The sequence below is a fragment of the Phalacrocorax carbo genome, chromosome 3 (assembly GCF_963921805.1).
Source record: "Phalacrocorax carbo chromosome 3, bPhaCar2.1, whole genome shotgun sequence".
Lineage (NCBI taxonomy): Eukaryota > Metazoa > Chordata > Aves > Suliformes > Phalacrocoracidae > Phalacrocorax > Phalacrocorax carbo.
Window position 1 is genome coordinate 29489393 of NC_087515.1, and position 25425 is coordinate 29514817.

A 25425-nucleotide genomic window follows, 5' to 3' on the forward strand; every position below is an offset into this window, starting at 1 on the left:
TTTAAGGGACCACACCCAACCCAAAAGTTAAAAATGCAGCTAAACACTGCTATCATTTTCAGCTGCAACTATCCCATGCAAAGGCTCATTTTTACAGCAGGGAAAACATTCTGTATCTCATCAGAAAGACTGAAGCCATAATTAACTTTGCTAGTTTAAAACAGTTAAGATTCAGTTTTATGTAAACTCGTGATTAGAAAGGGAAAGAGTCAGTTGATCTCGTAGTCAAGGTTTCTTCAGTGCAGTTGTGTGAGTAATGACTGTGCTAACTGTAATGCAGAAGATGTTTGCATAAATACAGAGCCAGAGCAGCATTTGGCTTTAAAGAGAGGTCTAGGCTGTTAGGAGACCAGTAGTTTAATGAATCATGCTAAGACTGTTCAACAGTGTTCTTATTTCAGCAAGTCACCATTGCATTAAAAAAAAAAAAAAGCACAATTTTCTAATACAGCTGAAAAAGCCTAACACAAAAACAATTACACGAGAAGCAACAACTGTGGTTAGAAGAGGGCTTTAAAGGTCAAATTTATTGCATAGAGAACTGGGTGAGAGTAAGTGTAGCTGGAGGCAAGCTGACAACCATGGCCAAACCTAACGGAACAATTCATGTAGCAAAACACAGCGGTTCATCATGAATGAAGATGAGACATTTAGAGAATGAAGGTAAAATAAAGAAAAGCAGGATGCAGATGTTAAGACCGAGGTAAATCCACCAGCAACTGTACCTGTTAATATTCCATACACACAGCTTCTAGGTGAAGAAACTGTTGCACAGCCTCCTTAAAGCTTTTGTAGGGTGACTAGATTTAAAGACAGTTATTTGTTGTTAACACTATTCAACTGCAGAGAAATTCTTCAACAAAATACACAAACATTAATGAAGATTCCGGCACTGTCAATTATCCAAGTCAAGACAGAGCCGTCCCTAAGGACTGTAACTGCAGAATTATGTCAAGCAGTAGGTACAAGACAACAACCCTCTAGAAGCTGAAAATCCAGGAATAAACAGCAAGTTCCAGAGACTAGTCTGCTCTATCAAGGGAACTAGCATACAGTGTTTCAAAACACACCCTTTAGATCAACAGCAAAATGGCAAGATATGAATATTCAAAAGTCTGAATTCTTACCATAAACAATACGTTTATTACAAGATAAATGCTAACTGGCTCACAGTACACCTAGGAAAGAAATTGGTGGTATCTGTCAAGTGTTGTTAGATTAACAGATTGTATGATTACATTAGCAAGTAACACACCATCAGTTATGGTGTGGCCGTATCTGCACTGTAACACCACCTGTGATGCATGGAATAAACCCAAACATGGTAAAAGTTTATACAGACAGAGGGGACTGAGGATTTCAACCTAACCTTGTCCTTTCCCTGTAGCTGTAAAGCTAGCAGTTTCCCCTTGGTACAGAAGAATCACTGCCGAAATCCATCCTTCCCACAGAGTATGTTAAGAAAGACACAATGACAGCCCCGTAGTAATTCTCAGCAGTATGTATGATCCTTTGGAAAACAGCTAACTGCAAATCTACACAAAGACTATTGTGAGGGTAGATCAAGCAACTGGAAATCATAAGTAGCTTCATAGCTTTGCCTTCTCCGATCTACGAAATTCTGTGCACAGCCTTGGCTGGTAATATCAGATAACAAAATCACAAGTTTACACACTGTTCTACAATCAGAAAAATAAAGAGGCAGCTCTTATATGACATACAGAACCTCAGAAATACAAGCTATTAGGGAAAGAGACTTCCCAGAACTAGGAGGAAATAGCATGTTGGTGGATGCATTGGCAGGAACTGAGTTGAGCAAAAGTAGCTGTTTTGGTATGTAGATTTTTTTTGAAGGGTGGTGAGGGAGAAGACACACTTCTATTTAACCAAACTGCTTGAAAACCCAGAAGTGTGCTGAATTCTATTCCTGCACACCAACTGAATGATACTAGCGACGACAGTAATGGATCATAAATGATCACTAGATTATACTGGCCAAGGTCCTGCAGAAATAGGGAAGGCCAGAACAGCAAGAAGCATAACATCAGACTAAGATTTTGCTGTACAGAGTTTTAAGTGCTTCTTTCAAAGCAATAGCAAGACTCTTATTTTTGTTGTGACTAGCATTCCTCACTGTAGAGGAGGGACAGGGAATGTTCTCTCAAAAAAACGTTGGTGAATTTGGCTGTGCACGTGGCTGATGAAACAGGCACCACCATTTGATCAAAGTTTCAGTGCATCAGCCCCTTACTGATCTGCCAAAAAAACAAAAAGCAATAAAAATGTCAGCCTCTTTTATAAGTTATATTACTTTGAGAAATAGGTATCTCCCTTTGAGGATTCAAAACACCCACTCCTTATTTTTTCTTTTCAGCAGACTGTTGCCTTAAGACATGATTGCAGTTGCACGTCTAACATCTGAGGTCAGTTTTCTCTGCTTCCTGAGCCCCCCAGGCCTTCCCTCATGGCTGACCTCACTCACTTCCATAATCTGGCCCAAGGTCCTTTCCACAAGATTCAGGGAACATCTGGAAGCAAAGCCCTGTGTGGTTCTGGTTCCCATACTCGCAGGAGATGATGCCTCCAGAAGTGAGATTAACAGCTTCGCCTTCATGAAATAACCATATTTTCAAAAGTATCCACAGAGGGGAAACATGCAGCAAAGATGACCATAGCCAAGAATGATGGAGAAAGCTACCAGCAAGGGATAGAGTGCAGGAACCATCAAAGAGTAAACAGCTGTCCAATATTAACAAGGCTCCCACGCTTTCAGGTCATGAAGGTGGACCCAATCCTTCTCCAAGATTATGACTCTGTTTAAGATTATCATAAACCTTATCTTCTTTGTAGAAGGTAAGCAGAACATGGAAGATTGGCTCTTTGCTCTTCTTTTTACAGGTACATGTCAAGGAAACAGTTACAAACCACTGTCAGACTATGTAAAGGTGTAGTTCTTTGTAATGAGTTTCTTTAAATACATCAAGTTCACCTCCAATTTCTGTAGTCAGGACCTCTTTTCAGGACCATCATTTCCAAACACAGATCCCATTACTCTGGCACCCTGTTACCATAGGTGGTATTCTGGGCTAGGAAATGGCAATCTTCAGGCAACGCCATTGCTCAAACAAGTGATCTTATGACTTGGAAATCTAGAAATACACGGGGTCTCTAATTTAGTATTCCTAAGGAAAAACATGCCTTTAAACAAGACATGAAAATTTAGCAAGGCCTCATATCTCAACGGCTTTTGTTTTGCTGAAAATGCTTCAGTGTGTGAAACTTCAGCTAGCATTTTTGTCTTAAATCCTGTCACAGAATTGCATTAATGTGATGCTGAGACAAGAAACAGCCTTTTCAACTGAGGGGAGGGAGGAAGGAGTAAAGTCATCTCAATATTTGAAAGATTATAAACAAACAACATTCTAAAAGACTAGTGGGGAATATTCTGCCAGGAGCCTTCCCTGTCAGGTGTTACATGTTAAGCTAACGTCCTCCTCACACACCCTTGATGTGTGCAGTTCAAGACATTTTGTATTCAGACATCACAACATAAATTGCGCTAAAGTTGTATAAGCCAGTTATCAAAAGGTCACCCAGAAAAAGAAACACCCAGGTTACGAAGGACTCTGGCTAGTATGCATGACATTCGATATTACACAGCAGAGCATCTGTCACATTCAATGACAGCAACAGTTTTAGCCATGCTGGGCTCTGTTTCTGTTTGTGTATATCAAGGGAGGGAAAAGGTCTCATTAATCTGTGAGATACAAAGAACCATAGCACACATCAACATCTAGAAGTCAAGCTCCTTGACTGAGCAAACAGCAATACGCACCTTTTGATCTTCCGTGAATTCTGAGTTGTTGTGCTGAGACTGCGCCTCTTTTTGCAGATGCCTTGCTAATCTGGAGCGGGGGGGAAAGAAAATTGTAGAGTGGGAACACAGCACAGTAACACATACACCCACCAGTCTTCAGAAAACCTGTCAGCCAAGAGGCCCACAGACTGCTGCTCCAAATAGTTGTAGTTAGTTCTTGGTTTGGGTTTTTGGGTTTGTTTGGTTTTTTTAAAGACAAAGATTTCCATAACCATGGTAGGCCATACTTTAAAAAAAACCCAAAGATGGACAAAGTATGCAACTACATTAGGCAGGAAAGACTACATATATAATGTATCATGAAAGGAGAACAGGTAAGAAGGTCCTTCTAGCCGACAACCCCTTTTATAAGCACTGACCTTTTCCCTCTCCCCATCCCCTTACTTTATAGTAACAAACTATACCCCCTGCAAAGACCCACTGTTGTACAAGACCACATGCATTTCACAGGGAGTCTTTGAGGCCAGTCAGGTTGCCAGGAGGTGCAGGCACCCTGGGTGATGGCCATATGCCCTGCTAGCGCTGGAAGCCAGGTGCAGGGCAGCTTGGCCCAGGCCGCCGGGGTGTATCAGCTCACATTCGCGCCTGTCAGCATCACATGCAGAGCACAGACCCCACCCCATGTCACCACAGAGAGAGGAGTACCAAGGGGTTTGGAAAGTAGCAGTAAGCAAACAGCTCGAGAAAGCGAAAGGAAGCTAGAGAAGGAAGCTACGGAAGAGTTACAGTTTCCGTCCAGGGAGGAAGGAGAACATTAAACAAGCAAAAGCTCTGGGCAATTGTTGCCATTCCCTGTAAATAATTATTTTTTTAAAAAGCAGAGGGGGAGGGGAGCAGGGGGTTGAGGGGAAGCCCAGGGACAGCAGCAGGACTCAGGACATGGCAATACACTTCCGCCTGGAACTTCACGAGTCTGCATTGTTAAAGGGATTCAGCCTGGTTTTGGGGCGGGTTTAAAATACATATCCCAAGATGCAGACACCAAAACAGATTACCATCAAAGCCTGTGTCAGAAACAGAAAATCAGAACTGAATTATTTCTTTGCTTTTCCTAAAAATAAGCTCTATTAAAAAGACACAAGGATTGAGGCCACTCTAAGTTTTTAACTAGTCCCAGTGAAAACACCAGCAAACAGGACAAGGTAACTGCACAACTCAGTGGAGTTCTTCCCCCTCAAAGGGGGGAAGATGGTGGCTGAGACACACAAAAAACAAACATGCTTGAACACAAAAATATACTACTTCCCTGCCACCCTGCTGATACGACACAAGGGACATATAGAAAGGGCATTTAAAAGTAACAATTTAAGAAAACATCACCATAGAAGCAACATGCCACCCACTACAGACAGTTTTATCATTTCCACAAGCATCAGTAACACAACCCTCTTTCCATTTGTCACTAATACAAAAAAGAACACTCTAATCCAAATAAACTTATCTGGCTTCTCACTTGACCTGTGTTCAAAGTTGGATCAGAGCAAGTCCCACAGACGGGCACATCAACAGGGAATGCACTGCTGACAGCTCGGAGGGCTCCTGCACAAGTAAGCACCTAAATGAACAAGGGTCGATCTTCACACCAAGCCTCCTGCGCTTCCAGGAGTAACAAAGACCTGAGCAGATGTAGGTCCCTTAGACACGGGAGGCGAACGATTGTGTTTTATGTCAGCAGCCATTAAATCCATGGAATGAACTAGCTTAGATCCGAGAAGACCTTTCTCAGTGTCAGCGAGCTCACTGTAACCTGCTCCTCCCCAGCTGACCAATGTAGACCTTGCCAACGTTAGCAGCACCTGGCCAACCGCAGCAACGCACTTGTTCATCCCCTCTCAGGTTGCCATTTAAGAAGGCAACAGCATAAAGCCATGCTGTTATGCCTCTCCAAAGCTTCAGGTAGGCATCTTTCCCTCTGCGTCTTACTTGCAGCTTCTACCCTATAGACTGAAATTGTATTAACTTACCTGCTATATCTACAAGCAACAGATACACACACTGAAAGTTCTACTCCTCCCTAGGAAATATCTCCTGGTAACCCTTTGATCTTCTCTCCCCTTCCTTCTCCCTCCTGGAACCACAGAGTTCATCAACTGATGACTACTCTATTGAGTAGGAACTCACTAATAAGGCTTGCAAGAGCAGCTTACAATTGCGCCTCCCAAGAGGAGCTTCCTTACAAAGATATCACACTGCTCCAAAATCAGAATAAAGCAAGGGCGCAGAGATCGCCTCAGTTCTCATCAGGCGCAAGTGATGCTGGGAGGGAGGGAACACAAGTTATATTTCAACTCTCAAACTGGACTGCCTGCAAAAGTTTAGTGACCTTACTTCTCAATGAAGCAAGCTCAGAATGAGAAGCCTGAAGACTTTTCATTCAGAAGAAAGGTCGTTAAATGAAACTGCCAAGACGGTTTGAAGCCTTAGGATCCCACTGGACTCCTCATGGATGTCCACGTAAGGGCAGTTATTAAAAATATCTTCTTTTACTTTCCAGTTATTTTTTTTTCTCTTCTGAGATACAAATCTAGAAGATAACTTCTTTTCGTCCCTGTGCCAAGGCTTGTAGTAACAGCTTGCCCTGCTCTAAAGACCATCAGCAAACCGCAAATAACTGAACTTGCATCATCCTGTCTGGTGAGTGAATGAAATGATGAGATTATAGCATCTCATGACTATGCCATACCCGGCCAGCAATCTAGCTACTCCAAACACCAACTGAACTGGTAGCCAGCATGGTTATAGTCCATAACTTGAACTGTCCTCAATAACACTATAAGATCTCTCAGAGAGCATCTCTTCAGCTGACCTTCTCTTAGGGAAGAAGTGCAAACCCTCTGGAGTTCTAGAGAATTCACCATAAGAAACCTGACCTGCAGTACTCAGACCACAGGGAAAGAGCTTTCATCTTCATGGCAAATCGAGTACTAGAGGAGAACATTTGATTAAAGCTACCAGGTGTGTTTCTAAGGATACAGCGTCAATACTTGTTTGATATGAAGGGATTCACGGACAATGGTGCTGTCCCACCCAGTGCAACCCAACCTGAGGGGGGGCTGCACCAGCCGGTGCCCTCCCACCATCGGGTTCCCGCTTTCCCACACCGGTTTCATCAGGGGCAAAACACAAGCATGTGACGGACCACTTTCCACTCTGATGGGCTAGTTTTTTGGGTCAGACCGAAGCTTCAGCAGCCCGTTTGCCTCAGCCGGCTCCCCCTGCCCCACAAGCACGGTGCCCCGGGGGGTACAAGGCGATGGGATGGGGGTACCCCGGGCCGCCGATACACCCCGCCGTGGGGCTCCACCACCCGCCGGCCCACGCCCAGGGGGCCCTGCAGCCCCACGCCAGCCAGCCGGCTGCCGCCCGGCGAAGGGACGGGCCGCCTCCCGCCTCCCTCCGCCACCGGCCTCGGGTGCACCCCCACGCCCGCCTCAGGGGACCGGCCGGCGGGGCCTGAGGGGCGAGGGGGGCCGCGGCCTAGGCCCGGTGGGGCTCCCCCCTGCCCCGCCCCGCCCGGCAGCCGCTATCCCCGGCCTCCCAGGCACCCTTGGCCGGGGGCTCCGGGGCCGTGCCGGGGACCGGCGGGAACCACTCGCCTCCGTACTCACATCTGGTACTCGTCGATCGCCTCCACCAGCTGCCCCCAGGAGTCGAAGTCGGTGCCTTTCCTGAAGCTGGCGCCCCAGCGCTGCAGGAGGCTCCGGGCCGCCTCCGACATAGCCCCAGCACTAGGGCACCATGCTCACCCCGGGCCGGGGCACCGCGCCGGGCAGCCGCTCCCGCCAGCCCCGCGTCCGCCGCCGGCCCAGCCCAGCCCAGCCTAGCCTAGCCAAGCTAAGCGCGGCCCAGCCCAGCCCAGCCACCACGACAACCAAACGCAGCCGGCGCCTCCCGCCAGCGCCGCCCAGCGAGGTAGGCTGCGCCAGCCGCGCCCGCCTGCGCCATCGCTACCGGGGCGGTGATGAGGGGAGGAGCCACCACTTCCGCCCCGGTACGTGTCATGGCGGCGGTCACGTGGCCTCTGAAGGAGCCCGCCCTCCCCACCGGGCGGCCACTGCTCCGCTCCGCGCGTCCCTCCGCTCTGCTGCCGGCCGCGCGCGCCGCGGGAGGCCTCTTCGCCAGGTACGCAGCGGCGCCCTGGGGCGGGTCTCCCGTCTGGGAGGGATGGTGTCGCCGCTGGGTCGCGGGCCGCCATTCCCTTCTCGTCTCTGTTTGTGGTGCTGAGGGCTCCCTACCGGGGGGGGCCGGGGAAGGGCTGCGGAGGCCTGGCTATACTGTCCCGGGGTGTGGGGGGAGACCCCAGCCGCGGAGCTGGCGGCAGCGAGGAAGGGGTAACCGGCGGGATCGATGCGGTCAGCCCACCGTACCGTGGGGGACGATGATATCGGCTCTCCGCTGGCGCTGCCTGCGGCGGCGGATGGGTAAGGCGGGGCGTGGCCGGGCGGAAGCGGCGGCGGGCCCCTATCGTGACAGGGCGGCCCGCGCGCTGTCGGGTGCGGCGGGTGGAGGCCGGGTTCGGGGAGGGCAGATGGCCTGCTGAGCGCCTGTCAGGCTGCCGCCTGCCTCGGCTGCGACGGAGTCCTCTGGCAGCGCCTCTCCTCTGCGCAGGCCGTGCTGCTGCGCAGGTGGGTGAAGGTGTCGCGATAGGTGCTGTCATGACAGCCGAGCGACAACCTGCTCGGTCAGGACGGGGGCAGGGGGTCGGTGCTTGGCAGAGCTCCTTTTTTTTTTTTTTTTCAGCAAAGCTGCGAAGTGTTTTATGACGATGAACTTACGGGTTCAAACAGGGTCATGAGGCGGTGGGGGCTGGAGGAGGCCTTGGGAGGTTTCCAGTCCAGCGTCCTGCTCGGAGCCAGCTGTGCGGGCAGCTTGTTCCTCGGTTTGACTGTCCTCACGGTGAAGAGGTTTCTCCTTTTATCTGGTACAGCCATCCCTCGTTCCGACTTGTGCCCATTGCATTTCATCTGCTGCTGTTGAAAGCTTGTAAAAACATCTCCTTGGAATGCTTACGCTATATATGCTCTCTGAAATTGAGGCAGAAGAAAAAAGGTCATCTGTCTTAGCTGTACTCTACCAAATTTCCAGGTCTGTTGCATGTATGTTAATACATCCGTCCTTTCAGCAAGGGTTACTGTTTAATCATGCTTTCATCTAGATTGGTGCTGCCACAATGAAAGCTGTTAATATGTTCACCTGATACACTATAACAACCTCAATCAACTGAGATATACCTGTAAATGACATGGGAAATATTCAGCCTTATGCAGCAGGTAACAGTTGTGGGTTTTTTTGAATAAGAAAGTATACAGTAATATGGAACAAAGGAGGTTACAGCTTTTTGCCCAACTTAAAATAGTTGCCTCAGAAAATGTATTTCAACAGAGTGAAGTTCTCAAAGTGAGCACATGGACAATGAAGACAATGTCTATGAAAGCTTACTGTTTCAAATGGGAAAAAAATATTTTTTTCTCTGTAATTATGTATGCAACTTTACAAATTAATTTCTTTCCTAATTGTTTACATTTGGAATATGTTTTTGTGAGCATGACATATATAGTACCTTAGCTGTACCTGTTCCTACACCTTTCATTTTTTTCCCCACCTTAGGTTTGACGTAAACAACACTACAGAAAGAAAATGACCCACTGGTTTCATCGCAACCCTCTGAAGGCTACAGCTCCCGTTTCATTCAATTTTTATGGGGTAGCTACCACTCCAGCTGCAACAAAGGTCTGCAAGTAAGTGCACTTCTGATTAAATTCACTCTGTCTCCCACAGTTGAGGACACCCTTAAAAGTAATAGTTAGTCTTCAATTTCTGTACTGAAGATGACTAGAAACATGTAGGCTGGGAGACAATAAGACACTGATAACACTGAACATTTAATTACAAAGAATGAATTATCCAATTCTGAAGTCTCTGAGCATATAGCAAGGCCCTTTATAGTAATGCAGAAGCAAAAGACTAAACATTTCATTGTCTTTCTGATGACTGTGCATTCTTCAGCAAAAGATTACTTAATTTCCATAAGTGAAAAAGGCATGAATGTTCTACTGTAGATAGGAAGATGGTGAAAAGAGATCTCGGCTTATTTTGCAGATCTGTTCTTATTCTTCATATGCTCATCCTGTTCTAATGTTGAAGAATGTTCCTGCTTGTTACTTTTCCTCCTTCTGCCTGCACCCAACCTCTCAGTAGATAAAGTCACAGTTATTTTAGTTTGTGTTAGAACAATGGATTGATAACGAGTACTCATTATCCATTGCTGTCTCACCAAATTGGATTGTACTTTAAACTAAAGAGCCAACTGTATGTGTCCAGAGAAGAAAGGAAGATTTTTCTGTATTTATTGACATCTTCCTCATAAAGTACCTTTCTTTGTCTTCAGATAGCTAAATTGAATGCTTAGCTTCACTTTCTAAGTGAAAAGGGTAGTGGTATAACAGGGGTGGGTACTTTCTTAATAGTACGTTTTTGGGTAGAATTTCTTAGGTTTATTTTTTCTTTTTTGTTTTGCCCTTCATACAGTGATTTGAGGTTATCTCGAGCACGACTATTGGAGCTGTTTACAGACCCGAGCTGTAATCCAGAAATGATGAAGAATGCAACTGACTTGTACTTCTCACTCTTGCAAGGTAGGAACATTTATTAGCAATACTGCTAATGCATCGAGAGGTATATGAGTTTTAATGACTCAATTTGATGATATTGAATCAATGAATGAGAATATTGATTCTCAGAAGGTGTATTGTGCTAATCTGTGAAGAAGCTTTGCACTTCTCAGGAAGGAGAGTATCTTCATGGATTCTGTGCTTGATACCCGTCATGGGTACTTGCTTGGCCCTTTCTACCAGTTTCAGTGTTCTTTGTGACCCTGCCAATAGTAAGTGTTGGCAGTCCTGTCTTCATCCTGCTTCCTGCTGGAGGAGAAAATGTTTATTTGTTTCTTAGATTGTGGTGAATTGCTCCTTAAGTATAAATTGAGCCTAATAATTAGTTGATAGGAGTTGCTCTTTGGTGTAGACTTCTGGTTTGTCTAATGCTAGATAATAGACTTGTTGCAAGCTTACACTGCTGCTGCTGCTTGTCTTAGGTGTATATATAGGTGCTCATTCGCATAGTATCTACAAATTCAGTAGATGATCACCTGTGATGAGGCATTCCCTTGAAACCTTCTTCCTGCCAATATTTTGATAACCCTCTCTTAGCAGTCAGGTGCTCAGACAAGTTTGTGAGGACTGAGTTTTCAGGAACCAGCTGATTCATGGAAACTGTGATATTTCAGTCTGTGGGAAGTGAAGCAGCTCAGGTTGGCATAGTTCCCTCGGTCCCTGGGAGGGTGTAAGCTAATGTGACATTCTAGATAAAGGTATGGTAACAGTCCATGGTGCGGCAGACAAGTTTTGGAGAGTTTCTTCAGGAAGGCATCATGCTTGGTCAATAACATCTTCTGCATGTGAAAGGAACTAGTATTTTCTGTCTTTCAAAACATGTGACAGCACCTAGAGTTGTAGCCCCAGTATCTGCTGTTACAAGTATTGAGTTCTTGAAGTTTGTAAAGACCTGATCAGACCAAGGCCTATCTTATTCCTCCCTGAAAAATTCCTTGGGCCTGCATATGCTAGTATTTGAACATCTTGTAGCATGAGCTTCATCCCACTGACTACTGTTTTCTGGGCTGCTGGACATGAACCAATTTCCTGTAGCCCTGGAGACAAAAGAGATGATGACTAGGTGAGTCTATGCTTACAAACCCTTTTCCCATTCCCTGTTGACCAGGCAACTTTTCCTGGAATTTCCCATTGCCACTACGGTGACAGGGACAGTCACTCACTCACCTCAAGCAGCCCTGGCTGTCCCATACCTGGGTCAGTCCAACTCCCAGCTGGTCACTATATGGCACACGCAGACATCTGCAAGGTTTTCCTTGAGCAATCAAGGCTCACAGGGTTGCTTTGGTAACCTGCTGGGCAAGGAGTTCCTTGTAGCAGTCAGTTTGGTTTTTCCACATCTTGTTCTCAAGATATTGAGGAATAAAAGCCTCAGGAAGTAACACGGGGTTTTGAGTGGTACAGCAAGAAACATTCCTTTATCTATATTCGTATTCTCATTGATCCCTATTCCTTCATTACTCGTTTCTGTTTCTTACTTTGAGATTTCCTGTCGGTACCTTTTTTTATTCTGTAGGTTTCATCCTTTCACTGGATGACTCTTCCCAAGAGTGCAAGTTGAGGTATATTCAGAATTTCAAGTGGACAGACACATTACAAGGACATGTTCCAACGTATGTATACTTTCATGATTACAGGGTGTGCAGCTGCTTTCTTCTGGTCTGTTATGTATATGCACGTGTGCCAGCACAGGTGCGAAGGAAAACTTGAAAGTGTAGCAAAATGTTGAACACAAAGTAGTTTCCAAAAACTTGTTGCTTTGTGTTTTTGATAATTGCTGCACTGTATTACGTGATCTGAAGCATGCCTTGCCTTTAAGTAAGGGCGTGATAATGGTTGATAATGGTACAAGGATCCATTGGGTCTTAGTTGATCTACAAACTATATCTGCAGTTGGCTAGAGCATTCAAAGAACCACCTTGAGAATATTGGTGAATTGAATACGATAACATAGATTATTACAGTTTAGATGTTTTTCATTTAGCGCTTTTGGCTGACCATTATCTTCTGACTTTTTTGAAGTACAAATGTTGCTGAAGATCTGATTTTGTTCTTGTCCTCTGAAGCTCCTAGTACGAGTACTCGTGATACAAACAAACCAAGCTTCTGTTTTACATAGAAATATAGATCTCTGACCTTCTGGATTATTCAGTTGTCTCTTGCTATTGTAGATAATTTTGTTGTATAACCATGCTTACAAATTTGTCAAGCTTTATCTAGAAGTGCTCAACTTCCTCAAAGCTTTTATTCCCCTTGGAAGCCAGTCTGTTGATTAGGACTCTCTTCTGATTTTCTCATAGTCACGCACACTTGTTCTTGTGCCAACATTATTCTTCCCACTCCCACACCTTTCTTTTTAAAGATGACTACTTCCTAAGCTATACTGAGCTTGTGATTGAAAGTTCGCTCTTTTCAAAGACCATGTTTCTAGCTTCTGAAATTTCATGTTGTTTGCACGTGCCGTTTGACTGCAGTTACATAAATACTTGCAGTAACATTCACTTGAGGGAGACGTAATAGACTCTTGACTTATTAACTTAGCAGCTACAACTTTAAAGTAGACACTCCAGAGCAAGGCTTTCCACAAAATGTGCAATTTTTTTTAAAAAAAAAAAAAAAAAAAAGGAAAAATGTCAGCCACACCCAAAGCTAAACAAATCTCAAGTTACTGTTTTAAAATAAAAGTTCCCAAATGGGAAGGGTAGGCATCTGAATGTGGGAAATTATAATTATGAGCTCTTCAAGGGAATAAGTAAAAATAAGTAAAAAACTTTTCAGCAGTTCAGCAAGTAGGAGATTCTGACTTGGAAATTGTTGACTAAATGAAAAATATTTTATGGAGAGAAGTGTTGACTTCTTCTATGTGAACTATCAGCAGAGAGGGCTTGTCAGAACAAAATCAAAAGCATTAAATTTGTTTGGGGGTTTGTTCTGGGGGGTTTTGTCTGTCTTTCTTTAGTGCCCAGCAGGATGCGGTGTTTGAACTGGTTTCCATGGGATTTAATGTAGCTCTGTGGTACACAAAATATGCATCAAGACTCGCTGGAAAAGAAGAGTAAGCGTTTTTCTTTTCTTTGTAATTCCATTGCAGCAATATTCCACCAAAAATTTAGGAGGTTCTGAGTTTTGACTGCTTTAATGCATGTCCAGCTGAGACAGGAGGAGTTCAAGGAGGCAGTTGGCCTTCGTTCATGTGTGTAATGTCCAAGTGCATTTCAATCCCTTCTTGTATCTGTGAACAAAGTGTACTAGTACTGTGTGACTGTGGTATAGAGGAAGTGTCAGCTGTGAATAAACCCTTCATCAGTCCTGCTCTAAATGTCCAGGTACAAAACTTAGATTCTCAAAATCACAGGTCTGCTGACTTTTAGCCCTACAGTTTTCTGAAGCTTTGGCTTTTAACACTGAGGCTACCTTTTATTTGAAAGACATTACAAGGTCTTACATTTCTTTTTTTCAAGTGAGTTCTATTTGATTATTTAATGATTGGACGCTGTAAGAAGCTTCTTTACCATGCGGGTAGCACAGCAGTGGGACAGGTTACTTAGGGAGTTAGAGGACTCTCCATTCTTGAAGGATTCAAGATTCATCTAGACAAAGCTAGAACTGACCTGATCTACTTTTGTCGAGAGTCCTGCTCCAAAGCAGGAGGTCGGACTAAATGACACCTAGAGGTCCCTTCTAACTAAAATTCCATTGATTCATTCTGTATTCTTAGTATAACAGAAGATGAAGCAAAAGATGTTCACAGAAGCCTGAAGATAGCAGCTGGGATTTTTAAACACTTGAAGGTAGAAAAACTGTCTTTGCTGTCCATTCTTTAAGTTGTATTCCAGTACTTGACTTTTTGTCTTAGAAAAGCCCTTGGTTTCCTGATGAGGTTACAGAATAAACAAATACCTCCGACTATCTGAATGATACAGGGAAAAGAAAAGTATTAATAGGTTGTGCTGCCACTCAATCCCTGCTACTCTTTCCCAATGGCAGTGGAAGAGTTATCAGTCTGCCTGCCCAGCAGCACATACAGCAGTGCAGCTAGCTGTCTTGGGGCCTTCACTCAGTCCCATCCATTGGATGTGGAATGCGTCCCATCTATTTAGGAATAAGGGACTTGCTTTGCATTGGCAGGAGTGATGTTAAGCCTAAACTAACTTTGAGACTTGCTTTGTACTTAGGAAAGTCATATTCCAAAATTGATTACACCTGTAGAAAAGGGAAGAGATCTAGAAGCTCGACTTATAGACTCTTACATCATACAGTGCCAAGCTGAAGCTCAAGAAGGTATCTTCAAATATATGTGTTTGTTGGGGATGGGAAATGGTAGTCTTTGTGGGTTTCTTTGATGTCTCGTGAAGTCTGCTTGGCAGCAATGCTAGTTTTTTCTTCTCCCGATGTGCTGTGGCTTAGTGGGGGGGGTTGCTTTTAAAGAAACTTAAGTAACAATTATAGGAGGAAAATGCGAAAGATCAGTCTGATATGACAAATTTAGCCACTTTGGAAGAACTCCTGTGTGACATTCCTCCCCTCTTCTTTTTTCCTTTCATGCAGTCTCTTCACCACCATGCTTGCCTAACATAAATTCCCAGTTCGTTTACTTTAACATATTTGCAGCTTCTGTTTACTAGCTAGTGTTCAGACTACCTTCCTTCAGCTTTTCTATTAATTTGGAATCATTCTATCCAAGAAACAATCTGTCTTTATTCTGCAGTTTGCTTGACTGCACAATACTTGTTTTCTGCTTGTGCAGGGGTTTTAAAATGCTAAATGCCTCTGCTGATTTGATGTGACATTTTCAATTAAACTTTAATACTGCGGTGTGGAATTTTTTTTCAGTGACAATTGCTCGGGCTATTGAGCTGAAACACAATCCAGGACTAATAGCTGCTCTTGCTTATGAAACAGCTAACTTCTACCAAAAAGCTGGTAAGTGTCTTGTTTTGTATCTTTAGTGACCTGGTTTATACATTCTTGCCAGCAGACATACTTCACTGGCCTGCCAGTTGCAGTATTGACACTGTTTCTCAGTGGATATGCTTTGTGTATTTAGATTCTGTTTAGTGCACTTAAGGCTTCGGTTATCACTGTAACAGGTATATTTTGACAAGGCCTTTTGTTTTTGTGGGAATCTTTTTCTGTAGCTAATGCAAGGAAATGTTAGTGAGGGGAGGCAGAAGACCGAGTAATGCCTTGAGAATATGTAATAGCAGCAAGCAAAATGACTTTATGTAAATGGAGTGTGTTTCAACTGCCTTTGGGCAGCAGATCATGATGCAGACCATAAAGTGTGTAGCAGGTTAATTATGTACATCCTTCCATATGAGTAAGCTGATCTGTGGGCTTGCTGAGGCAAGTGGGAAAAGTGCAGATAGGGGAGTGGTGGAATATTGTAACATGCACAGGCTTTTATAGGTCACTGCTTGAAATTGAAATAGGAACAAGCTTTGAAATGCTGCCTAAAAATACTTAGGAAAATTAGCCTTCCAGACTCTGGACAGCAGTTTCAGAGATTCTAGGGATAACTGCACAATAGCTCCATAAACTGCATATTTTTCTTTTTTTCTCATAGTTTCTCTGTGCCTTTGCAGGAGTAATTTATGTCACTTGTTTCTGGCTACTTTATAGTTAAGATCTATTGCTAAGTTTAAGAATTCTGGTCTTTGAATATGGATGGAATTTTTCTTTTTGGAAATGTCTTAAAGAATAGCTTTACATACGTGTTCACAGATCAAACGTTATCCAGTTTGGATCCAGCCTATGCAGGTAAATGGAGGAAGTACTTAAACTTGAAGACCTGTTTCTATATGGCCTATGTAAGTACTTCAGTTGACATCAGACACGGCTTTTAATGTTGTCGAAAAGCTGGATAGGGAATGGGGGCTGGGTATTGCCTTGACTTTCTTTCCCTGCTGTGAAGAGAGGCTGTGCAGTGTCAGTGGCATTTGAAGTGTTTTTGTTGTGCCAAGTGAAATTACTGCAGTGTAGAATTTATTGTGATCATGTATCATTAAGTGCTCAGGTTGAGCATAATACTTGTCTTCCATTATCTGCATCACAATCTCATTTTAGGCATAATTCAGAGCTGATCATCTTTTTGAAGGTCCTAAACGAAAATGCATCAAGTAATGTTAGGTACCATTTCAAGTGCTGTCCATTTTTGTGTGACTGATCTCACAGCAAGTACAGTGGGATCGTCAGCTGCTCAGTTTGCTGTTTATTTCTTGTAGCCTGCCACAGCCTGTAATCTGGCTCTTTCATGCTGTGAAAAAGGCCCAAACCAAAGAGTTAACACCATTGTTGTTCTCATATTTTGAACCTGTAGCTAAAATCTGCCTGCCTTATTAGCAAGTCTGAGAGGTGAGGATGCTCAGGGCTGTGGTACACTTTTTAAAATTTATGTAATATGGGCAATGGTAGATTTAGGTAACGCTTGCTGTACTGTGAGAACAGACATTAAAGGCAGAAATGCAAAGTCAGCATTAGTTCATGGGATTGTTCCTTTACACATGGAATTTAGTATTTAAACTCAGCAACTCCTGATAACATAAAAAAGGCCATTCAATTCTCACTGAAATAGAGTACAGTGAAGGAAGGGGACGTTTGGGGTGGAAAAGTTATTTGGCCTATGGCAAAATATCTCAAGTGGCCCAATGCCTCATCTTCTGGATTCAGTGATGCTTGTTGCTGTTGTGGTTTAACCAGGCAGGCAGCTAAACACCACACAGCCCTTTGCTCACTCTGCCCCCCCCACCCAGTGGATGCATTAATTCTATCTCAACCGAAACCAGGACAGCTGCAGATTCAGTTTTTGCATGTTCAGGTAGTTCTAGTTTTTAGAGTCTTTGCTTTGTAAACTTGACTGGGGTTCATCCGTGTTCTGTGATGGGACTTAATGCTGCACATTGATACAGTGAGAGAGGTTTGAGCTAGACTGTGTACCAGTGCTTTTGGTGAAACAGCTTCATGAAGCTTAGAGTTAGTCTTGGCTAGACTTGATACAGCTTCCGTCATACCTACCTCACGGTGTTTGTGTTGAACTGCATTGTTCGGTGAATGCTGCTTTGGCTTGCATTCCCAAATTGTCAGCTATCTGCAGGGAATGGCAGCTTCAAAAAGATGCAACTCTGATATAAGGAAGAGCAGAAGGGAATTGGTGCAGGAAGTGCCCAGTGATGTTGGTAATGGTTTTGTCCTCTCCCATCAGGCATACTGTTACCATGGTCAGACTTTACTGGCAAGTGATAAATGTGGGGAAGCAATCAGATCTCTGCAGGAATCAGAAAAATGTAAGTGTGATTGAGACTGGATTACAGGGTCTGATGATCACATGCCTGTTTTATTTTGCTGTATCATGTTTATTTGGTTTCCCATAAATTTAAGATTTTATTTTTACCTGATGAAAATTCAGCACACTCTTGAATAGAGACAGTATATTCGGTTTTTTATCTTACAAAGACTGTCTTTCGTAACAGTGCTGCAGAAAATGTCATCTTCACTTCTCAGCCTGTTAAAGGCTGTCCTTGAACTGTCTGCAGTACAATGTGAAAATCAATTGTCTGGTCATCACATTTGCTGGTCTGGATGTTAAGTTACTGCAGCCTTTTTGGCTTTGGAGGTTGCTCTGTCTTACACTAAATAGTAAGTCTAGACCTTGTTTGTTTGTTTTTAAACAGGTTTCAGTAGCTTATTTCATTTCTGTTCATTTGAAAGGTAGATTAAGGGAACTTTGCAGTAGTTCAGGGTCTTCTGCCCATCCTTATCTCTTCAAAGCTATTGCTGCCCCAACAACCTGCACTGCATAACTTTACCACTATGTACAAAAATGCTCAAATCATCAAACTGGAAGCTTTTAGTATTAATTTTAAAAATAAATTAAAAGAATTTATTAAGAACAAACTAAGTTGGCTTACTTGCAATAAAACAAATACTGTGTTTTTTCATGTGCCTGCTGTTCAGAGAAGAGTGTTTCTTTTCTCCATATTAAGTGTTGTTTCTTTCTGGGCATCAACTCTGCATGGGCACCTTCATATCCACTCTTTTTCCCCTACTACATGGCACAGTTCTTAAACCTACTGTTGTATTTTGCCCCACTAAGAATGCTTTCTTCCATCTTCCCTACCCAAAAAGCTATCTTTTTTCTTTTTCGTGTTCCTATTACTTTTGCAGTAAATCTTGGCTGGAAGCTAGCTTGCCTTTGAGCTAGTTTATTTTTGTTTCTAAGAAGCAAGAAGCTTGAATGGATTCTGGTATTTCCTAAAACTGAAGCACTGTAGATCAGAACCATGATTTAATAGATTAAATGATTTTTAATTACATTTTTTTCTTGCAAAGTTTTTGCCAAGGCTGAAACATTGTGCAAAGAATATGGAGAAACCAAAGGGCCCGGGACTACTGCCAAACCTTCTGGACATCTCTTCTTTAGGAAATTAGGAAGTTTGATTAAGAACACACTAGAAAAATGCCAGAGAGAGAATGGATTCATGTAAGTAATTTGTGGTTGGTACAGTACTCTATATGAACTGTTAATACCTCATTTGCTTTTATTTCCAGATGGGATGGTAAATTTTACTCTCCAGTTCTTTATATTCCTTTTGCCTGTGGCATGTAACTTACAGAATTGCCAATTTCTCTTTAATTTTCTCATAGCAGATTTGCTATGGGTCTGTGCTATCACCCTCTCCATTTTCTGTGCCACTTTGGCAGGGTAGGTTGGACTGACATGCTGGAGGGGTGAAGTAGTTTTCTTCCTTCATTCCTCAGCCACTTTGTTCCTTTTCCTTCTGCACGAGAGGAAGTCCTGCAGAAGCTGTGGTGTTACCCTAATGCCCTCTTCCCAGCTGCTGGGATCTAGTAGGCAAAAGAGGACAGAGGGGAAATGGAGAAGACTGGTAGCTGATTCTGCTTTGCTAACAGGGAAGTCAAAACACAGTCATGCCTTCAGTGAAGAATGTGCTTAGGGTGCTAGGAGCTTTACCAGTCTAAGTATAATTAATACTGTGAATAGGGCTTTCTGCTAGTCAGTGCCCCTTCCAAAAGGAGTTTGGAAGCAGTTTAAAATAGCAAGATTAGTCTGGCTTTAGGATTCTTTTGCTCATTTCTTTCTCCCCTCCCCTCCTCTTGTGATTTAGTGTTCCATAATAGGCCTGTTATTTCCCTTTTTATGATATTTAAAGACCTGCATAATAGGGGAATTGACTAAACAAAAAGGATTGTCAAGTACATCAAGCTGAACTGCAAATAGGAAAAGAAAATCTCTGCTCTGCTTTGGTTCCAATTAGTGTTGTCATAGCTTACAACAGCAGCATACGGGAGATTTCAGCAAATCCATGTGCCCCCAGAAACAAACTTTGAAAGAGAAGCCAGATAACCCGTGACTGTTTTGGGAGATGTGCCTGCCACAGAGCTCTGCTGCAGTGCAGGAAGTAAGGTAGTGTGTGTCAGTATCTGTCAGTTTTTGGCTCTTGCTGGTTCGCCAAGGGTAGATTTATACCCTCATTCAGGCTTTGTGCTGTAGCAAGTCTTTTTGGGTGTAGCAGTGTTGTTGTTGTTATGCACTGTGGCACGTTAAGACTCATTTAGGAAAAGAACTGTCCTCTTCATCTTTCTGGGGAAGTATTTTAAATTCTGGTTTGGGTATTGAAGGTCATTTTAGACAAAGGTGCTCTTCTCATTGAAGAGGTGGGAATAATGGTTATCAACTAGGGAAAAACCCACCTAGGTATGAGTGGATGAATGCGGAGAAGGAATTGCTTTTGGTTTTGTGAATCTTGCTGACAGAATGCGTGTTGGACAGTGCCTTAATGAAACGGAAGAGAGCAGCAGTGATTGCCACTGTAAACAGCCAGATTGTTTTTCTGTAGAATTGCAAACCAGACCTGCAGAGATAGTGCATTGTCTTTTAAATATATTGCTGTGTTCTATTACAGATATTTTCAGAAAGTGCCAGCGGAAGCTCCCCAGCTGGAGCTGAAAGCAAACTATGGCTTAGTAGAGCCTGTTCCTTTTGAATTTCCCACCCTGAACGCCCACTGGACTCCTGAAACACTTGCGGCATTTGATCTCACCAAGAGGCCAAAGGATGACACTGTAAGATAATCTTATGTACTGTTCTTTCCCGTTAGCTTTATTCTGTGTGTAATACAGAGTTACTCTTTTGCTCTTCTGTAATGCTCCCAGCTCAGTCCAAGACATAGGCACAGGGCTACCACCTGAGCTCACATTTCTGCTGCACAAGGAGGCAAGTCACTTAACCGTTCTGCCACGCTGTCAGCATCTGGAAATTAGGAGTAATTTTTTTCTAAGTCCTGAATAGGAGGAAATTCTTTCATGTATATAAGATGCTGAAATGTTACTGGAGTGAATGCGATGAAAAGGTTCTTTTTTAGAAGAGGATTCATTTAAGGATGCTGAAATAGAGAATATTTGGCTTTCCCCCCCCTTGCCTGAGGCTCACTCAAAGCCTTCAGCCTTGAAAAGAGAGGGGACTCTTAGGTTAGAGTATGTAAAGTTAGCCATGCATAAATACTGTGCAGGCACAGTGGTTTCTACCTGTGGTATTTAAGGTTTTTTTTTCTTCTTGTTCGCAGGCTAAACCAAAACCAGATGAAGAAGTAAAACCTCTGAAGGAACCAGATATAAAGCCTCAAAAAGACAGTGGATGCCAGATTTCTTAAGTGCCACAAGTGCTTTGAATTCACTTTAAAACTGTATTAATTGGACTCGGGGGCTTTAGTTCTGATCTCCCTTTTTCTGACGATCTTTCTCTAATTTAGAAGACTAATTGAATTTACTTTTAATAGTGTTTGTCTATCTTGCTTGAGAACATGGTGGATTTCCAGGAGTTTATTTATAATCTGACTTTTTTTTTTGTTTTAGTGGAATATCTTAGAAGGTGTGGGCTTAAATGTTCCTATTGTGCCTCTAGAGAGTTTCTTTTTGTGGGTTCAGTGTCTACCCACAAACAGCAAAGGAAGTATCAGGATTGTAACACTTGAGGATTTTTGCATTAAATTATATGCTATATAATGCCAAATTCTGCAAACAAAAGTTTGCAGGAATGGTTATATTTATTCAAGTTTTGTCATTCAGGCTTAACACCCTTGTCATGTTCTGATTCACTTAATTACAGTGAGCGAAGAGAATCTGAGTTTTGTTTGTAACACCCCTATGGTATTTCACAGAACTTTCACAGAACTTGGAAAACCTTAAGTTCTGCATGACTGGGGCACAATTTATATTCTTCTGAAACAATTAGCTTCTGTTCTTTCCTCTATAGATCAGGGCTTTTCTATCAGAATTTGTAGTAAGGTACTCTAGCTTTTCTGTCCTTCAGTCAAAATCCTTTAATATCAAAGCGTGTGTGAAAGTGATGCAGCAAGTAATGTGAAAGTGCTTAGACGTAATGCACCACGGTGTCATTCATTCAAAGTTTTTGAATCTTGAAAGATCTGATAAGTTTGAAAGCTGCAGATGGTTAAAATCTCCTGGCACTAGAAGAGCTCCTCATTTGAATTCGTGAGGTTGTCATGCAGAAGGTAATGGAATTGTAACTAAAATGCTGTGTTTCAGGGTAGTGTCTATAAGAAGCCGTTGGGAGAACAGGGAGGGAAGATGAGCTGGAGAGCTGATGGCACAACTGGGAAACCTAGATTTCCTTTATGCCATACGTAAACAGTGCTAATTCTCAGCTTTTGCAGTACTGCACTGAAATCAGCTCCTTAAGAAGAGAACTTGCCAAAAGCCAAGCCCAGTCAAGACTGAGAAAGCAAGTATTTTGGAGAACTCGCTTCTTCCATTTCTGCATACTGTGGAAAATGTGGTAACATTCTTTAGTGCTGAGGAGTCCAAAACACCCATGTCAACAAAAACATAGCTTTCTGATTTGCTGCAAATGCAAAAGAATATGATGCATGTGTTGAAGCGAGGGCCTTGCAATCTCTGGGTACCAGTTGGTGCACTTCACTTAACCTGTGAAAGAAACTGGGTAGCCTGAAAATGTTCCCCTTTCAACAAAACATGATGGCATATGCACTTATATACTGTAAACACATTCCTTACTTTGTACTGTTTGGATCTGTTCATCTTCTGCTGTGGTGTAATTCAGTGCTTCTGTTTGAAATCTTGCATGGCACTTAGAGTAACTTAGAGGGCAGGTGTGTAGCTCCTTGAAGGCCTGTGGAACAAAAGCTGTTGAGGAGGCTAATAGGAAACTCGAGGCTCTTCCTAAGATACTGGACCAAAGTACAGAATTCATCGCTGCAAAAGGCAAAGAGGATCCTTCTGTTGGCTGTCATGGGTGAATCAAATGCAGAACTCATTGCTTCTGGTGATGGATTTTGCTTTCAGCCAGCTCTGAACACAAAAATAAGTGTAAAATCAGCTGCATTGCTTTGGAAGAAGTTTCTGTTCTGCAAGGGCATAGGTGGATAGGGAATAATAATTATCAAGAAGAATTTCTATCTAAAATCGGTCTCTTTCTTCTGGTGCTGCACAGGGGCCTGGGGTATGTTTTATGAAGAGTTACTCAGATCTGTTCGTAACTTGGTCAGCTGACTTGTTAAGCTTCTTGCATTATTAAAAGACCAGCTTAGGTTTTGCCAGAATGGAGTGTGGAGCTACTTTGCCTATGCAGATTTTAATTATCCTAAAAACTTATTATAGCTGTAGTCACCTACATTTGCTTAGCCTGCCTCCTTTAAGGATCGAGATGCAGCACGCTCAGTTTCATAATCATGATTTCTTAATTACTCATTGTTTTTCAGATGCCCGTGTGCATTAATACATACATGTCTCAAACTAATTCATTTTTCTTCTGTGCAGACTAGATTCCATTTTCCCTCCTCCCTTCATTTTCCTAATGAAGGAACCTTGTTTGGAACAGACAGAAGGAACAGACCTAACCTTGTTTGCTAAGGCACATATAGGTGCTGGGACTGATTTCCAGTGAGGCTTTTGCCCATGGCTGTATTTCAGTATATGAATATCTTAAAATGAACTGATCATGACTAAGTCATTCCCAAACAACGTCTTAGGAAAGATTATTTTAGGGACTTGCAATTTTTAATTCTTTGGACGCTTTCTCAAACCAAGTGGTTTGTTTGAATCAAGTTCACTGTAAATAGTTTGGGGCATAACCAAGTGGATTGTGTCAGATTATGGCATTACTTAAGCCTAGCTGTGTAACCTCTTATGCCATAGCTGTTTCAGTAAATATGATGTAGTAGTTTAAAAATAGACTAATGGAACAAACTAATTCACTTAACATGTGTTGCTTTTCAAGACATACTTTGTTTACTCTTGGTTAAAATCCTGTGGCAAACATTGGATAGTTTTGCCCAAAAATAAGAAACTGGAAACTGTTTAGTTTGCAAATTATAGAGATCTGTGAGTCAACCAGCAGTTTTGTCTCTGGTTTTGTTGGGTGGAAGCCAGAATTATTGTAAATAATATGTAGATTAACTGTCCAATATGCTTAAGAATGTGGGTGAATTGACTGGGAGTTTCAGTTAATCTGGAAACCTAGCAGCCACCTTCCTTCTATTATGATTTCCTTTAGTAATTTTTAAGAATTAGGTATTTTGAATGGTGACTTTTTAATACTCTAATGCTGCAAGAGCCTGTTTTTGTGGCCTCTCTCTGGTTTTAGAGGCTCTTATGGCTAAACCTGCAAGTCTTGTTGGTGTAAATAGTCTTTAAAAATTTGTGCCCAGTCTGAACTAGGACAAAACTGCAGCTAAATAAAATATGGAGTGCCGGGCCCTCTATTTTGTGCTTTTAAAAATGCAGTGATTGTCTTTAATCTATAAAAAAAAAAAAACATTAAGCTCTTTGTAAGACTTCTATTGAAATACCTTCCTCTATATATTTAAATACACTTCCTCCATGTTTTGTGTTCCTGGGTTTACAGCAGTTAATCTCCATCCATCACGTGACACTCCTAGAACTAAGGGACTGAATTTGGCCCTTGGATGCTGATGTCTGCCTCCCACTGGATTTGGTAGAGGAGTTTTGCCCGTCAGCCTAAGGATGACGTTTGGTCGCTTAAATGTTCAGCATGAATATGTAGTGCATCTGTAATGATGGTGTTGGTTCATAGGATAAGCGAGAAAGCTTCTGGGTAGAATATAGCCAACTTTGCACTTTAGAAATTTCTGATCTTGCTATTTCAGTACAATACTACAATATGGTTGTAAATATTCCTTCCTGTCATTTTAGTTCTGTTGCACTGACTTCAGTACTGTGCTATTGGTAGGATTTTTATGGGAAACATTACTAAAATGTAGTTTTAATTGTCTGTGTGTAAAATAAACTCATGGAGCATATCTCTACCTTTAGTATTTGGGGGAACACGAGAAGAGGCAGTAATTCCTCTGCTTTCCACATCAACTCAGAGAAATGAAAAGTTTCTGCCTACTGGCTGTGGGATGATGTGTTTTATCCCATCCCTGTGCCTAGCATCTAAACTGAAGTTTCAGCATTAACAGAAATCCTGTTGGGGTTTTTTTTTTCCCTTTTTTTTTTTTTTTTTTTTCTGCAAACTGCCCCAGTTGAGCGAGGAATAAATCACAGCGAGTATGACCGGCATGGAAAAGCCCCCTGTAGTGGGCACCTGTCTCCAGATTTTGCGTGTAGCATAATGGCCTTTCCACAACAACCACTGGAGTCACTCAGATCTTTCACAGCTGCTGATGCTCTCAAGTTCACCAAATGTCACATGGTAACTGAGGGGGCCTTTGATCAGCTTTTTATGGAGGAAGGCCTACCTGGTGCCTTCATAGATTACAACCTTCTTGAAGCTGTCCTGCACTCTGAGTAATCAAACTTCAATGGGATCAGCTCTGATGAGATTGACCAAGCAGCCTTATTTTGTGAAGACAGTCA

The 25425-nt window shown here is 42.7% G+C and overlaps 2 protein-coding genes across 10 annotated transcripts in view; one reads left to right on the forward strand and one right to left on the reverse strand.

Annotated features, from left to right (window-relative positions):
* The window catches only part of AIDA (axin interactor, dorsalization associated), a 29772-nt gene extending 22001 nt beyond the window's left edge, over window positions 1–7771 (reverse strand). The window contains exons 1-2 of one of the 3 annotated variants that reach the window (XM_064446319.1): window positions 7486–7771; window positions 3836–3905 (exon numbers count right to left, since the gene is read on the reverse strand). In XM_064446319.1, coding sequence (XP_064302389.1) covers window positions 3836–3905; window positions 7486–7595 — 180 coding nt within the window. In that variant the 5' untranslated portion in view covers window positions 7596–7771. The remainder of the gene's footprint in view (window positions 1–3835; window positions 3906–7485) is intronic. The other 2 variants (XM_064446318.1, XM_064446317.1) reach the window with 2 other exon arrangements.
* Window positions 7772–7881: 110 nt separating this feature from the next.
* BROX (BRO1 domain and CAAX motif containing) lies at window positions 7882–24373 on the forward strand. 7 transcript variants are annotated; one of them, XM_064446314.1, is made up of 14 exons: window positions 7882–7999; window positions 8665–8798; window positions 9485–9615; window positions 10406–10512; window positions 12065–12161; window positions 13508–13603; window positions 14267–14339; window positions 14724–14829; window positions 15382–15471; window positions 16273–16358; window positions 17750–17831; window positions 18877–19027; window positions 20472–20631; window positions 21132–24373. In XM_064446314.1, the coding sequence occupies exons 3-14, from the start codon at window positions 9515–9517 to the stop codon at window positions 21216–21218; spliced, it is 1236 nt and encodes a 411-aa protein (XP_064302384.1). In that variant the 5' UTR covers window positions 7882–7999; window positions 8665–8798; window positions 9485–9514; the 3' UTR covers window positions 21219–24373. The 7 variants fall into 7 exon arrangements, with proteins under 7 accessions (XP_064302384.1, XP_064302382.1, XP_064302380.1 ...); XM_064446312.1 differs by having other exon boundaries at window positions 7884–7999; window positions 8618–8798; XM_064446310.1 differs by lacking the exon at window positions 8665–8798 and adding an exon at window positions 8805–8962 and having other exon boundaries at window positions 7888–7999.
* The last annotated feature ends 1052 nt before the right edge of the window (window positions 24374–25425 follow it).

Coding starts and splice junctions, on each gene's coding strand:
- BROX (XM_064446314.1), top strand. CDS start 9,515: ATGACCCACTGGTTTCATCGCAACCCTCTGAAGGCTACAGCTCCCGTT. Junction 9,616..10,405: donor GCTGCAACAAAGGTCTGCAA/GTAAGTGCACTT, acceptor CCCTTCATACAG/TGATTTGAGGTTATCTCGAG. Junction 17,832..18,876: donor TCTGCAGGAATCAGAAAAAT/GTAAGTGTGATT, acceptor TTTCTTGCAAAG/TTTTTGCCAAGGCTGAAACA.